The sequence below is a fragment of the Rhinatrema bivittatum genome, chromosome 16 (assembly GCF_901001135.1).
Source record: "Rhinatrema bivittatum chromosome 16, aRhiBiv1.1, whole genome shotgun sequence".
NCBI classification, from domain to species: domain Eukaryota; kingdom Metazoa; phylum Chordata; class Amphibia; order Gymnophiona; family Rhinatrematidae; genus Rhinatrema; species Rhinatrema bivittatum.
Window position 1 is genome coordinate 68697888 of NC_042630.1, and position 14304 is coordinate 68712191.

The following is a 14304-nucleotide window of genomic DNA, read 5'->3' on the forward strand; positions in this document are numbered from 1 at the left end:
ACTGAACCACCCAAAGCCAGGGTTTACCCTCTCTCTGTGATAGAGAATAAAGCCATGTCTGAATACATACAGGAGAACCTTCAGAAAGGCTTCATAAGACCCTCCAAGTCTCCTGTCGGCGCAGGCTTCTTCTTTGTGGGGAAGAAGGACGGAACATTGCGTCCATGCATCGACTACAGAGGTCTAAACGAGATCACTGTGAAGGACCGCTATCCCTTACCACTCATCTCAGAGCTATTTGATAGACTACAGGGAGCCAAGATATTCTCCAAGCTGGATCTCAAGGGAGCCTATAACCTAGTTCGCATCTGCTCTGGCGATGAATGGAAGACAGCCTTCAATACCCGGGATGGTCACTTTGAATATCTAGTGATGCCCTTTGGCCTGTGCAACGCTCCGGCTGTCTCCCAAAACATAATGAACGACATTCTGCGTGATCTACTCTACAGATGTGTCGTAGTGTACTTAGATGACATCTTAATCTTTTCCCGGGACATAAACACTCACCTGGAGGATGTCAAAAGTGTGCTGCAAAGACTCCGCAAGAATCGTCTATACGCCAAGTTGTCTCAGAGCGAGTTTCACAAGGAATCAGTGCCTTTCATAGGGTACATTGTGTCCAGCCAAGGCTTCCAGATGGACCGACAGAAGCTGGAGAGCATTAAGAAATGGTCACAACCCACAGGCTCTTAGACGATTTCTCAGATTTACCAACTACTACAGAACATTCATTAAGAACTACTTCTCACTAACTGTTCCGCTTACAGCTTTGACCAAGAAAGGTGCCAACATCGCCAATTGGTCTACAGAGGCAGTAACAGCATTCCAGAGACTGAAAGACACCTTCTCGAGGAAGCCATGCCTCCGACATCCGGATCCAACCAGGCCTTTCATCGTTGAGGTCAATGCCTCAGACGTTGGCTTAGGGGCCGTGCTAAGCCAGGCCGGTGACTCTAAGACTTTACACCCATGCTCATTTTCTCCCGTCGCTTCTCACGAGCAGAAAAGAGCTATGACATAGGAGACAAAGAATTACTGGTAATAAAGATGGCATTCGAGGAGTGGCGCCCCTGGCTTGAAGATGCACAACATCCTATCACAGTCTTCACAGACCACCAAAATCTGGAGTACCTCCGCCACGCTTAGCGCCTAAACCATAGACAGGCAAGATGGTCCCTGTTCTTCAACAGATTTGACTTTGTGCTGAAATATTGCCCCGGAGATAAGAACATCAGGGCAGATGCCCTATCTCGCTCATTTCTCTCTGAGGACGTACCCGAGGAATTTCAACATATCATCGACCCGAATAGAGTTATCTTGTCAGCTACTCACCCAGTACCTGCAGGTAAGACTGTGGTACCCAAGAACCTAAGAAAAAAGCTGTTAGCTTGGGCTCACGACTCTAAACTGGCTGGACACCCTGGTCAACGCAGAACTCTGGCAAAACTACAGAAGTACTACTGGTGGCCCACCATGAAGGAAGATACTTTCTCCTACGTTGCTTCTTGTTCCAGTTGTGCCAGACAGAAACCACTGCCCGGTCGTCCTTGGGGCCTACTCCAACCTTTGCCAGTGCCAGACGAGCCCTGGACACACATCGCTACAGACTTTGTGGTAGACTTACCACTTTCAGGAGAAAACAACACCATCTGGGTAACTGTGGATTGTTTCTCGAAGATGGCTCACTTCGTGGCTCTCCCTGGCTTGCCCACAGCCATGGAGCTTGCAAAGCTTTTCATCACTCACATCTTTCACCTACATGGCATGCCAAAGCACATAATCTCTGATAGAGGAGCCCAATTCACAGCTAAGTTCTGGAAGGCATTGTGCAAGAAGTTTGATATCTCTCTCGACTTCACCTCTGCATACCATCCTCAGTCTAACGGTCAAATGAAGAGAATGAATAGAACACTCAAGCAGTTCATTCGTGCCTATGTGGGTACTCTTCAAAATGATTGGGCTGAACAGTTGCCCTGGGCTGAATTCGCCATCAACTCTCATCCAGCAACATCTATTGGATCAACACCATTTGAAGTGGTCTACGAACGACTACCATTACCACCCTTACCACTTCCACTTTCAGTGTCATCCTCGGCAGCTCAATCTACTGCTGAAGATATTCAATAACTCTGTACTAAAAGCACAGAGATGCTACGCAAAGCAGGACTACGAGCAAAGAAAGGCTCTGATGCTCATCATGACAAGGCTCCAGAATTTAAGCCTGGTGATAAAGTCTGGCTATCTACACAACATTTAAGATTCAAGCTATCATCAGCTTGTTTTGTTCCACGCTTTGTCGGACCCTTTCCCATTCTCCGACGACTAGGTACTCTTACTTACAGTCTGAAACTTCCATCAGCACTGAAGATTCATAATGCGTTCCATGTCTCACTATTGAAGCCATTAGTCCTTGGTGAGTTCTCAACCAAGACACCTGAACCTACACCTATTGATTCAGAAGAAGACATCGAATACAAGGTAGATGCTATCCTTGACGTGAGAAAGAGAGGCAGAGTATGGGAATACCTCCTGTCATGGAAAGGTTATGGATCTGAAGAAAACTCTTGGGAACCTTTGGCTAATATCATGGATAAAGAGATGCTTCAGCAATTCCACAGAATGCATCCTCAGAAACCAAGACCAGGTAGGAGGACTGGAGGGAGCCCTTTGAAGGGGGGAACTGTTGTGTCCGTTGGGGTCAGACAGCTTTGCCCCTTGTGCCTCACCTTTTTCTCGACTCCTCCCGCAAGCCTTGGGAAGATGGCTAGCGCTGCGTCTGCAAGCCGCACTCTCTGGCATCCCCGGAACGGCTATGGCATTGCCTACCACCATGTTTCTCTCAAGGGCCTCCTAGGGTGCGTGCGCGCGCACGTGCTACCCACGTCTTTATTCCTGCAATGGCGCGAACCTCAGGGGCGTCCCCCTCGAGTGACGTCACAACATCCGGGTATATACCCTATGCTTGTTTGCTAGCTCGTTGAGTTAGCAAGGATTGGTCTTTGCCGGTCTTACTCTGCCGCTTCCTTGCTGCCGCTGGAAGCCCTCTCTGCCCTTCGGGGTATTCTCTAACCTGGGTACCCGCTCCTCGGGGGCCCTCTGCTTTCCTTTCAGGTCCCTTACTGGGATCAGGTACTCTCTCCTCGAGGGCCTGCTCTCCCTGCCTCGGTGCCTGTTTACTATCTGCTTCAACCTGGTGGAATCGATAACCTTACAGCTACCATCTAGTGAGTAATCTAATTGTCAGTCTGTCTCATCCACAGCATTGCCAGGCTGGGAAACCTACTTCTGGATCTCCCTATACCAACTTGGTGAGACGGGATCCCTCTGCCGAGGGTCCCCGGACTGCTACCTCTGGATCACCTCACTACTGCCACCTCCGGTGGTATACTGCAGCTGTACAATAAAAGATCTAATTCTGTGTCGGTGCATCGTGAGTCTAGCCCAGTACTGTGGCTCCCCACGGGGCTCCTCCCCGTGGGCGTGGTCATCTGCCACAGTACCCAAGAATTCACCCAAACACCACTAAACCATAACACCCATATGTACCAGCTAGGACCTTGAGAGCCTCTCAGAAAGGTTTTCTTCAATTTACTTTCTCCTTCTAGAGTCTAATAGACTCTAGACCCCTTGTGAGTCAACTGTCTGTTAGGAATTGTGGACCCTTGGCCCAAGGTGGGGTTGTTGCTACCTGAAGAGTTGGGCCCCACAGGTCCCCACCATCGGGAGACAAGACTGGCCGGGAAGAGAGGCAAGCTGGAACTTCGTCTGTACCGACCCTCCTTCCCCGCAGGTTGAGCCCTTGGGTGCCAGGCCGGCAGGACTTAGGAGCACCTCTGTGTGGCTGGTCCTGGAGAGGGTAGGCGAGTGGGTGCAGAGAGTGTCGGAGAAGATAGGCATAGTTCGAGTCAGGAGCACTCTCGGAGGGAGGAGGAGAAAGAGTCTCAGGGAGTATACGGCCACTGCAGCTCTGAACGGAGTAGAGCAGGGCCACTTGACCGTGGCCTCGGGATGAGGAGGTGCAGGTGCAGAGACACGAACTGTATTATGCTGAGTAAGGACTAGAGTGGGAAACCCGCAGAAGCTGATGTCCAGAAAGGAGCAGTGCAGTGAAGTACCCTGAAGAATGGGGTGTCGAGACAGTCTGATGGAGTACTGTGCTGAGTCCAATCCTGAAGAGAACTGGCACTGTAGAAATCCACAGGGAGAAGTACCGTGGGGTCCCAGGGAGCAGGGGACACTGTGGAAAGGACGCACAATTAAGATGGCGCTGAGCCTGGCCCTGAGGAGCGGGAAGCACTGAGAGTCCAGGTGGAATCACGCTGAGCCTGGCCCCGAGGAGCAGGAAGAGAGAGGAAGTCCAGGTGAAGTAGTACTGAGCCAGAGCCCGCGGAGCAGGAAGCATTGAGAGAGTGTAGGTGAAGTAGTGCTGAGCCAGGACCCGCAGAGCAGGAAGCACAGAGGCAGGAACCCGGAAGGAGAAGCACAGCGATCCGAAGGCAGGAGCAACTGGTCCGTGGAACAGGAACTGGCACCAAGGAGGAGCCAAGGAACTCGTTGCCAAGTCGGTTAGTGGTGACTGGAGATGAAGCTTAAGTACTCCAGGCCAATGATGTCATCAGCCCAGGACAAGCCTGGAGTTCCCGCCATTGGCCTTATAAAGGGTGAACAGATGGCTCACGCACGCCTAGAGAGGCCCAGGATCGGAACGCCGGTCGACGACATCCCAGCCACCACATGGAGTGCAAAAAGCAGAAGGAACGCGGCGGCAGCAGCTGGCCACCGTTGCGAGAGTACCAGGGGTAGAGAATCAAGCATGATATGACATGAGTTGAGCCTGTTGCGGGCGGCAGCAGCCGACGGTCATAACACTGTCAGCTAACACAATCCTTTCCTATGGAATGCCCTACTCTTAAGAACATAAGAAATTGCCATACTGGGTCAGACCAAGGGTCCATCAAGCCCAACATCCTGTTTCTAACAGTGGCCAATCCAGGCTTCAAATTCCTGGCAAGTACCCAGAATCTAAGTATATCCCATGCTACTGATGCTAGTAATAGCAGTGGCTATTTTCTAAGTCAACTTGATTAATAACAGGTAATGGACTTCTCCTCCAAGAACTTATCCAAACCTTTTTTAAACCCAGCTACACTAACTACACTAACCACATCCCCTGGCAAAAAATTCCAGAGTTTAGTTGTGCATTGAGTGAAAAAGAATTTTCTCTGATTAGTTTTAAATGTGCTACATGCTAACTTCATGGAGTTCCCCATAGTACTTCTATTATCCAAAAGAGTAAATAACCGATTCACATTTACCCATTTTAGACCTCTCATGATTTTAAAGACCTCTATCATATCCCCCCTCAGCCGTCTCTTCTCCAAGCTGAACGGCCCTAATCTCTTTAGTCTTTCCTCATAGGGGAACTGTTTCATCCTCTATCATTTTGGTCACTCTTCTCTGTACTTTCTCCATCGCAATTATGTCTTTTTTGAGATGTGGTGACCAGAATTGTATACAATATTCAAGTATTCTTGGACATTATCACGCAGAATAAAATTATCTGAAATTCAGTAAGGCTGTTGGTTGTTTTCTCAAGCTTTTAATTTGTCACCTATGGCACGTTTATCCAGTAATTTGGGCTATTTTACCATGTTTAGCATTTCTAACTTTTTTTGTGTTTTTGTGATTGAGACTTATATTGTTTGATTAGATTTTGTTTTAAAGTTATTATGGTTTTTTTTTGTTTTAGTTTTAGTGTTTGTTCATTTTATGTTTTACTATTTTATCTGTTGCTTGGTTTTATTATCCTTGCTTACTTTTGTTAAAACATCTGGATAACTCTTTGCAGGTGGTATATATAAAATTGAAATAAATAATAATAAAATAAATATGTGAGACTGACTCTGCCCCCACATATGCCATACCCAGCCCTGGTCCCAATCCCCTGCTTCTCTCCACAGTTCTTTTTTGTCTACAAATTAAGCTCTGGGAGGTACAATCCTAATCAGATTTGGAGATAATCCACATGGAGCGGCAGTTACACCCCTAAACAGCATGGAGTATCCTGCATAGAACGACAGTTGCAACCCTAAACACCTCGCTGGGAAGACTGGATGGACCATTTTGATCTTTATCTATCTGCTATCATTTACTCTGTTACCCTATGGTTGTTGTTTCTGATGCTTTGCTGGACTGGAGTCCAGGGTAAGAAGTTATGCAGAAATGACTACTCTCCAGGCTAAAGATTCTCTTCATTAACATATGGATTGGTTTTTGTGAAGGATGGTGTCCCTCTGTAGTTAGTGCACAGGGTGATGCTGTTAAGCAATTCAGAGAGCCGCCTTTCTTAGGTCTAGTTTTACCAGTGTCATGTTGTACTCCAGATCTACCAAGAAAGTATTAGACATTTATTTATTTATTTATTTATTTATTTACTTACTTACTTTTATATACCGCGGCTCGTTGGCAAACATCACCTCGGTTTACAATGAACATTAAGTGAGCAACAGGCTTTACAATCCAACATATTTAAGAAAGGATACAATAGCTGATAACATTCAAATTATATTATAATAAAACTAGACTAAACTTAGCTTGGGCGTATAGTACTGGGGATCAACTTAAAGGAACATTATTAACAGTACCGAAATTTCTTTAGGTCCATATTAGACATATTGCAGTAAGTTAGTACATCAAAATGTGTTTAGCGTAATTGAAAGTAACTGATTGGAATGGGAAGAAAGTATTATATACATTTCATAAAATAATTTAATATGAAGAGTAAAGGTTCATAAATTGTAGGCTTGTTTAAACAGGTATGTTTTTAAATTCTGTTTAAATTTCTTGTGGCAGGGCTCCAAGCACAGATCAGTAGGTAATTTGTTCCATATGTTAATACCAGCTATCGTAAATGTTCGTTCTCTTGTTGTGACATATTTTATTTGTTTAAGCGTCGGAGTCTTTAGCTTAGCCAGGTGCATTTTTCTAATTGGTCTGTTCGAAGTATGGAATGTAAAGAATTCATGTTTAATTGCAGACAATCCCAGCCCTGGCCTTCTGTTGAAAGAAGAGGAAGATGCTTATGTTCGGCATCAGAGCTGTGATAACAGATGCCAGAAGAGCAGCCTCACAAGTGAGTGAAAAGAATCAGGCTGGAATTGACAAAATGAGGCTGATAGGGAAGTCTTTGACTATGAGGAAGAGGGGCAGAAAAGAGTGATCAGACAGGTGATGGGATCAAAACATAAAGAAACCTTATTTTGATTTTTTTTGATCCAGCAGTTTCCTCCTCCCTTAGGGTTCCTGAAATCTGGCATCATGCACTTTCATTTGAACTACCAGGGATTTTCCCCCATTTCATATCCCTTCCAAATTTACTATGGTCCAGTCATTGCAGTGACAGTCATCAGCTTCTTCTGGAACTCTACAATCATGGACCCTAAATCTGGCCACTAATTTTCACATTGCACAATGACTTTCTCTTATCCCGGGGCTGTAAATGCTGCTTCATGGCATCCCTGGCCCTGGATGACCTGGGGAACAGATGACCTGAGCTGGAAATCTAACAAAGTCCCTATGCATAACAGTGCACATCTAATCCACTGCGGCTAGCTGACTTTTCTTTTTTTTTTTTGCTATGTTTCTTCCTTAGAAGCTGTCTTATGGATTCAGTCTGGTTGTGCACTGCTATGGTTCAAAATATGGGGTCATTTTTCAAACAGTCACTGAGTGGTAAAGATATTTGGTTAATTTTAAGTAGTCATTTTTAGATGAATCTTCAGCTGAACTTAACTGGCTAGGTTATCAGTTGAAAATTTGGCTAAACCTTCTTGATCAAAGTTTGACCATTTAGGTTTCATACAGCTCTGTGCAGGTGCATTTTCAACCAAACTTAGCTGGTTGGTGTTGGAAATTAGTGCCAAGCAGTCAAATCCTGATTTCCCTTCCTCCTAGTTTCCAATAGCAAAATAAATGTGGCCCCATTCCCAAGCACCAAACTTGTAGGGAGAAGAGCTATGATTTCTAATCCTACCTCCCTTTATGTATGTACCTACTATTTACCACAACCCTCCTGTTCGTTATTAGAAAAAAAAAAAATCTCCTTTATTCCAAACTTACACAGGTATAATCTTAACTCTTTGCATCAGAAAATACACAGGCAATTGGGGACATAAGCAATAAGAAAAACAATAGTTACAAAAGCATATTTAATATCCGGTACTTATCAAATTACCTTTAATTTCTGCTGTTCTTGCCTCTCTTTAGCCAAGGCTTACTTTTGAATACTAATAAGCTCTATCTTACTAACCCACAGATTAGGAAATGGAACTCAGGTTCTTACAATGTGAAGGCAGTAGCTTACAATCTTGGACTGGCCGGGTGGTCCTTCCCTTTGCAGGTCTCCAGAGCAGTCACGGCCACCGAAGCAACAGACTATTCAACTCTCAAGTTTTTTAGGCCATGACTCTGGAAGTCACCTTGACCCAGGATGCACAGGACAAAGGAGGGGGAAAGCAACAGCACTCAGACCGGTCGCCCCTTCTCTTCGGATGGGTCTTGATAGGCTGACCCTGAGTACTTGCACCCTGCTATTTTTCAAGGGCTCACTTATGCATAATTCAGCAGCTTATGCATAGTTAGGTGAATGCATAATTAAAAGCTTTAAATTAGAAGACCTTCCTGTGCTTTTTTTTTTACCAGTCCTTTGTCTCATTTCCAGGTTCATCAAGTGGTTAGTTCTGATGAATGACGGTTGTTCATATTTGACAGAGCTCTGATAAACTATGATCCCAGATGGATATTAGGAGCCATAAAAAAAGGTTTCAATATTATTGCAGGTCCGATTCCCACACCGGACCATCTCTGCTGATGTTTCTTTTGGCCCCATTTTGGTGCCAGCTTGGTTAGCACCGTTAATAAATCCCTTAACTTAGTCACTTACACAGCACTGCAGTTTCCTTTTGGCTGCCCATGGCAGAATAGGCAATGCCTATTTTCTCTGCATTTAGCTGTGCATAGCCCAAATAGGCCAATGTTCATTTTTACTGATGTCAGAGGGTCCATCTTAGCAAGAATTGCTATAGTTCCTACATTTCTTCTCCCAGCACCCAGTATATAGACAAATTCAGTCTTTTCCCCCATCTCAAAATTATTAGGTCTCTCCTCATTTCTCTCCAACCACAACATCCAGCCTCTGGACCCCTCCCCCCCCCCCAAAAAAAAAAAAATTCCCTAAGCCACTCCCGCAGGACAGAATCGTAGCTAGGCAATTTGGCACTTATGGGCAATTGAAAAAATGCACCCTCACCCTGTACATATACATTTATACCATGATAAATAAATAAAACTGAGAGTCTAGAGGCCTGCATGGAGGGGGCATGTGAGCAATTGTAGGAGGAGATAGAGCCACAGGCCATTCTGAGCAGGCATTCTCCATAAACACTGTGTTGACACTGGAGCAGGGCAGACTTTATTCAAGGGCATAGACAACTGTTCCCCACCCTAAATTACAAAGGAAAAGATACCACTATCCCATCTACAACTTCATTATTTCACAAACTTTACATAACAAAAATACAGTTGTTCTTCCCACAAATCCATGCTCTCCATATCCAACTCCAGTCTCCCACTCCCTATTCATTCCCTCTCACCACTAATTTTCCAGTGCTTATGCTCCCCCAATCCAAATCCCCAGGTGCTTCTCTTCCACCTCCTGACTCTTCATTCATTCATGTATTGCATTTATATGCTGTTCCCCGTACGTACCCGAATCAGTCCAGACAGCTGGGTTTTGCCTCCCATCCAGCAGATGGAGACATACATTTTGACTGAATCTGACACTTAACCCTAGGAGCCACCCGCAGTCTTGCCATTATTTCTCTATCTCCAGCAGATGGTGGAGGTGCAAAATCCTGCAGTCTGAGACTTCAAAAAAAGATAGAAAAGTACAAAAAAAGAGGACAAACAGCTTCTCAGGGGGTAGTTAGGTCCTGGTGGGAACATTCCCCCTGGTATGTGAGGCAGGGTATGTGAGGCAGGGTGGTTGGGGATTTTCTCTTAAGTTCCTGGAGCCTAGCCACCATTCAGGGTGATACTGGGGGTCCCGGTTCACTCACCCTGTTGGGATCTACTTGAGCCTTCTGCCTGCTCAGGGAAGTTTTAAGTTTTAAAAGTTTAAAAATAAAAAACAGGTTGGTGTTTTTTCTTTTAGCGCTGTCCAGCGCTTTCAGGCACGGCTCGAGTTTCCTGCTTACTGTGGCAACTCTCCGAACTCCCTCCATGTTTTTATTTCTGGGGCTGCGTTCGTCTGCCTAGCCACCGATCGCTCTTCTGCCACAATTATGCCATGTGGGACTGTGTGCAGGGCCTGCAGTGATGTGTTATGCACTCGTTGCCTCCCTGGGGGGGGGGGCTCTTTGAGCACTGCTGCAGGGGAGAAAGTGAGGAAGCCCCACGAGCTTGAGAGTCTTTCAGCGTCGTGGCAGCCTCCGACATCCCTTCCCGCTAAGCGCGGGAACGGAGGCCATTTTGTCAGCATTCAGGTCTGCTGTAGGGGGGAGGGGGATTTCCTGCCTCCATTATTGCCGCAAGCTGAGCATCTAGTGGGGGCTGTGCTTTTCGGGAAGCTCCTGAGCCAGGCGAAGGGGAACCTGAAGACGTCTCTGACTCCTCCTCTTCTTCCTCTTTCACCTCAGATTTTGTGCAGCTGTTGCAGAAGATGTTTAAGGCAGGTAGGTCAGGCAAGGCTGCTAAGCGGGCTGGGGCCCCAGTCCAGCTCAGGGACCCAAAGGCCAAGCAGCTGCTGAGGTCTTCCCCACTCCCACCGGTGGCAGACACCTCCTCAGAGGGCTTGCAACAGGATGATCTGCAGGGGCAGGACCCTCAGGGGCAGACCCTCAAGGCCCAGACCACGGTTCTTCACAGGCATCTACCGTCGAGGGGGATGATCCCAAGGTGGTCTGGCTATTCCACAGGGAAGAACTAAGCTCGTTAATACCCGTGGTCTTGGAGGAGCTGGGTATTGATGCTCCTCCTGAGAACTCTGCATTCCCTGTACGTACCAGGATCAGTCCAGACTGCTGCTGGGTTATGCCTCCCGTCCAGCAGATGGAGTCAGAGAGAAACTGAAAAGGCACCACTGATATACCCTGGTGCGCCCCCTGCGATCCTCCAGTATATCTCTGACTCCAGCAGATGAGAGAGCATAACCTTGCGGTCCTGATCTCCTGTAAATTGAATTGTGAAGGGATTTCCCTATCAGGTTTGACTTAATATAGAGGAGAAATCCTGTGACTAGATCAATTAGTGATTTGTACCTAATTTGGTAATAATAAGTGCAGCCATAGCAGGCCAGGCAGGGCACTGCCCTACAGCCTTTTCCCGGGGTTTTTTTTTCAGTCTTACCCAGTGAGAGGAGGGGAGGATTAATCGGTGGGCCGGTCACTCTCCCTATCCGCCTCCTGAGAAGTTTCATTCCTCGGAGAAGAAAGTTTAGTCGGGTGTGCTACACCCCCTGCAGGCTCCACCAGCCACTTGTCTGTGAGGTACTTTAGCTGCCGGTGGCAGCGCTATTAAAAAAAAAAAATAAATAAATTTAAAAACGAGGTAATTGTGTCCACTGCCTGCGTTCCTCACTGTGGTCTCCGGAAGGGGTGGCTTGTCACCCAGCCCTTACTCGCGCCGTCCACGCCGGATCCTGATATGGATGTAGGGGGTACGGACCCGGTTGAGGGGGATGATCCTCAGATACTCCGCTTATTTCATAAGGAAGAACTGGATCCCTTGATTGCCCATGTTCTTCGGGAACTAAAGATTCCAGTACCCCAGGTTGACTCCAATTCCCAGCCAGGGGATTTTGAATTAGACGGGCTCCGCACGCCTGCGCATGCCTTTCCTTTTCATAATAAACTGTTTCAGCTTGTATCCCGGGAATGGGATAATCCGGAGGCAACTCTTAGGGTCAGCCGCGCTATGGATAAGCTTTACCCTCTCCCTGTGGATTCCTTGGAGCTCCTTAGGGTGCCAAGGGTGGATTTGGCGGTCACTGCCATGGCTAAACATACCACCATTCCCGTAACAGGGGGTACGGCCCTTAAGGATCTTCAGGATCGGAAGCTGGAGACGTTGCTTAAGCGCATCTTTGAGGTTTCGGCTTTGGGAGTACGGGCGGCCGTTTGCAGCTGCATGGTACAAAGGGCTACCCTTCGTTGGGTACAACAGATGTTGACATCTCAAGATCTGCCTCCGGATGAAGCAGAGCAAGCAAACCGTATAGAATCCGCGGTGGCTTACGCCGCGGATGCCTTTTATGACCTCCTCCGCACTTCGGCCCGGTCCATGTCTTCGGCTGTGTCGGCACGGAGGTTACTCTGGCTGCGTCATTGGGCGGCGGACTCTTCCTCCAAGGCCCAACTCGGTTCCTTTCCCTTTCGGGGCAAGTTGTTATTTGGCACCGAGTTAGAAGACCTTATCCGATCTTTGGGGGAGAATAAAGTGTTTAAGTTGCCAGAGGACAAGCCTAGATTTTTTCGCCCTTCGGGTACCTTCCGCGGACGGTTTCGCGGGCAACGCCGTTTTCGCTCGGGAAGGGGGTCCTCTTTTGCTACCCGACAGCCGTCTCCGCGTTCCCAGTCATGGACTCCTTCCTTTCGTGGTAGAAGGCCGGCACGCGCAGGGGCGTCTCATATCTTCGCCACCTCTAAGGCGGCTCAATGAAGGGACGCCGGTCCATTCCTCCGTCCCGGAGGTAGGAGGACGACTCTCTTACTTTCGGGAGGAATGGGCCACAATTACCTCAGACCAATGGGTCCTCGACATTATATCTCACGGCTACGCCCTAGATTTTGCAAGGCCCCTGCGCGATTTGTTCCTTATCTCTCCCAGCGGTTCTCAGGAAAAGCAACAGCGAATTGCTCAGACCCTGGAGCGATTGCAGGCGCTGGGTGCAATAGTGCCTGTGCCGCCCGCCGAGCAACGCACGGGCCGTTATTCCATCTATTTCATCGTTCCCAAGAAGGAGGGCACATTTCGGCCGATTCTGGATCTCAAGCGAGTCAACAGGGCGTTGCGCATACCGCGGTTTCGGCTCGGTCATAGCGGCGGTACACAAAGGCGAGTATTTAGCTTCCTTAGATCTCACGGAGGCTTACTTGCACATAGGGATACAAGAGTTCCATCAAAGATTTCTGCGCTTTATGGTCCTGGGATCTCACTTCCAGTTTTGTGCTCTTCCGTTCAGTCTGGCGACAGCTCCGAGGGTGTTCACCAAGGTAATGGTGGTGGTGGCGGCGAGTCTTCAGAGAGACGGAGTGTTGGTACACCCGTATTTGGACGATTGGCTCATCTGAGCAAAATCGCGACGTCTCTGCGAAGATGCGATTCAGGCAGTCCTTCACCGGCTCCACTCCTTGGGGTGGTTGGTCAATTACACCAAGAGCCATCTGATCCCCTCCCAGAATTTGGAATTTCTGGGCGCCTCGTTCGATACGAAAGTGGGAAAGGTTTCTCTCCCACAGGCAAGGATGGAGCGTCTGATGGCGCACGTTCGCCGTCTCCTCGCCCTTCCCCTGCCTGTGGTATGGGATTACTTACAGGTTCTTGGATATATGGCATCCACACTGGATTTGGTTCCGTGGTCATTTGCGCATATGCGGCCGCTACAGAGGGCGCTTCTGTCTCGTTGGGACCCCAAATCGGAAGAGTTTCAGATACCTTTGCCACTCTTACCCCCAGCGAGGACCAGTCTACAATGGTGGTTGGATCCGGTCCACTTGCTCCAAGGCACCAATTTGGATCCGCCTCAATGGATCATTGTCACGACCGATGCCAGTCTGACGGGCTGGGGAGCAGTCTGTCAGTCTCAGTCCGCTCAGGGACGTTGGACGCCTCCTCAGACCAAGTGGTCGATCAATCGTTTGGAAACAAGGGCGGTTCGCCTAGCATTACAGCACTTTCTGCCTTTGATTCGGGACAGAGCAGTTTGGGTTCTGTCCGACAACGCAACCACGGTAGCGTATATAAATCGGCAAGGCGGTACACGGAGTCTACCGGTAGCAACCGAAGCCAGCCAGTTGATGGTGTGGGCAGAGCAGCACCTGTCTCGGATTGCGGCGTCCCACATCGCAGGAGTCGACAACGTTCAAGCAGACTATCTCAGCCGGCAACGACTAGACCCGGGAGAGTGGGAACTATCTCCCGAGGCACTCAGACTCATCTGTCGCCGGTGGGGAACTCCCCGGTTGGACCTCATGGCAACTCGTTTGAATGCCAAGGCAGCTCGCTTCTTCAGTCGCAGAAGGGAACACG

The 14304-nt window shown here is 48.1% G+C and overlaps 1 protein-coding gene across 1 annotated transcript in view; it reads left to right on the plus strand.

Moving 5' to 3' along the window:
• Window positions 1–14304, plus strand: part of LOC115077813 (zinc finger protein 436-like) — a 186336-nt gene that overhangs the window by 156318 nt on the left and 15714 nt on the right. The window contains exon 8 of the mRNA XM_029580099.1: window positions 7037–7132. Coding sequence (XP_029435959.1) covers window positions 7037–7132 — 96 coding nt within the window. The remainder of the gene's footprint in view (window positions 1–7036; window positions 7133–14304) is intronic.